At 75.2% G+C, this 1,289-nt stretch overlaps 1 protein-coding gene across 1 annotated transcript in view; it reads right to left on the bottom strand.

Moving 5' to 3' along the window:
- CHLNCDRAFT_57406 (expressed protein) overlaps positions 1-1,289 on the bottom strand; it is a gene marked incomplete at both ends in the record, with an annotated part of 3,344 nt that overhangs the window by 486 nt on the left and 1,569 nt on the right. Inside the window, 3 exons of the mRNA XM_005849279.1 lie at positions 129-307; positions 548-648; positions 882-984. Of these exons, the coding sequence (XP_005849341.1) occupies positions 129-307; positions 548-648; positions 882-984 (383 nt within the window). The remainder of the gene's footprint in view (positions 1-128; positions 308-547; positions 649-881; positions 985-1,289) is intronic.

The following is a 1,289-nucleotide window of genomic DNA, read 5'->3' on the forward strand; positions in this document are numbered from 1 at the left end:
CGCGGCTCCTGCTGCGGCTGCGCGCGCGCTCGGCGCCGCCGTTGGCCGCCTCTCCTCCCCCTCCTCCGCCGCCGCCGCCTCCGGCCAGCTTCTTCGACAGCGCGATGGCTGCGGCGATCGCAGCCGACTTTTGGGAGTCGTTGGAGTGGTAGTTTGGCGCCGCGGCCGCCGCCGACGCGGGCACGGGCCTGCCGCGCGCCGCCGCCCGCATGTTGAGCACCTGCTCCGCCAGCGCCGTCTGCTGCTGCTGCAGCAGGCGGAACTGCTGCACCTGGTGCGCCTGCAGTGCCATGTACGGGTTGGCCACCTGCGGGGGAAGGGGGGAGGAGGAAGGGGCAGGGGAGGCTACAGTCAGCACAGGCGGGGGCCAGCAAACCAAGACACACGAGCCAGAGAGAGGTAGGCCGGGGCATGCCGCAGCCCACCCAGCCAGCCCCTTCTTCTCCGTCGTCCCAAGGCACGCTGCTGCTGCTGCACGCGCCCCGCGCCGCGGCTGGCCCCAGCCCGGAGCACACCACCGCCCAGCAGGCCCTCTCCCCCCGCTCACCGTGGTGGCCGCCGCATCCGCCGCCTTCTTGGCCTCCGACGCCAGCTCCACCTTGAGCGGCTGCCCCATCAGCGACACGCCGCTCATGGCCAGCGCGGCAGCTGCACGGCGGGGGGGCGGGCGGGCGGGCGGGGTCGGGAGGGGCGGCAGCGGGGGCTGCGCGCAGCGGCTGGCTCGCGGGAGGAGGCCGTGCACCGGGCCCACGGCACACCGGAGCGGCAGGCAAGCAGTCAAGCAGCAGCCAGGCAACGCAGCCAGGCACCAGCCAGGCAGTGAGCGGCTCCCACAGGGCTCCTATGCAGGGCTCATGTGCGCAGGGCAGCCCCCCACTCACTGGCTTCCTGCGGCGACCCAAACTCGAGGAACGCGCAGCCGGTGTTGGCCCCAGCCAGCGTGCAGCCGCGGATGGAGCCGCAGAAGGCAAACACCGACTTGAGCTGCGGGGGGTGGCAGGGGCAGGCAGGGAGGGTGAGCAGGGCAGCAGGGGGCGAGGCGGGCAGGTGGCGAGGCGGGCAGGCGGGCAGCAAGGTGGGCAGGCAGGCAGGCAGGCAGGCAGGCAGGCAGGAGGGTGTGGAGGGGGCTTTGCCCCCAGCAGGCTGGCGCTGCGCTGCGCCGGCTGGGGGGCGGGGGCAGCGAGGCGGGGCACCCACGGCGCCGCGGCAGCCCGGCAGGAGGCTGGCAGCCCGGCAGCAGGCGGCGGCAGGTCGGCAGCGGGTCTCACCGCGTCAGGCGTGGCGTGCGG

Source organism: Chlorella variabilis (assembly GCF_000147415.1).
Source record: "Chlorella variabilis unplaced genomic scaffold CHLNCscaffold_6, whole genome shotgun sequence".
Taxonomy (NCBI): domain Eukaryota; kingdom Viridiplantae; phylum Chlorophyta; class Trebouxiophyceae; order Chlorellales; family Chlorellaceae; genus Chlorella; species Chlorella variabilis.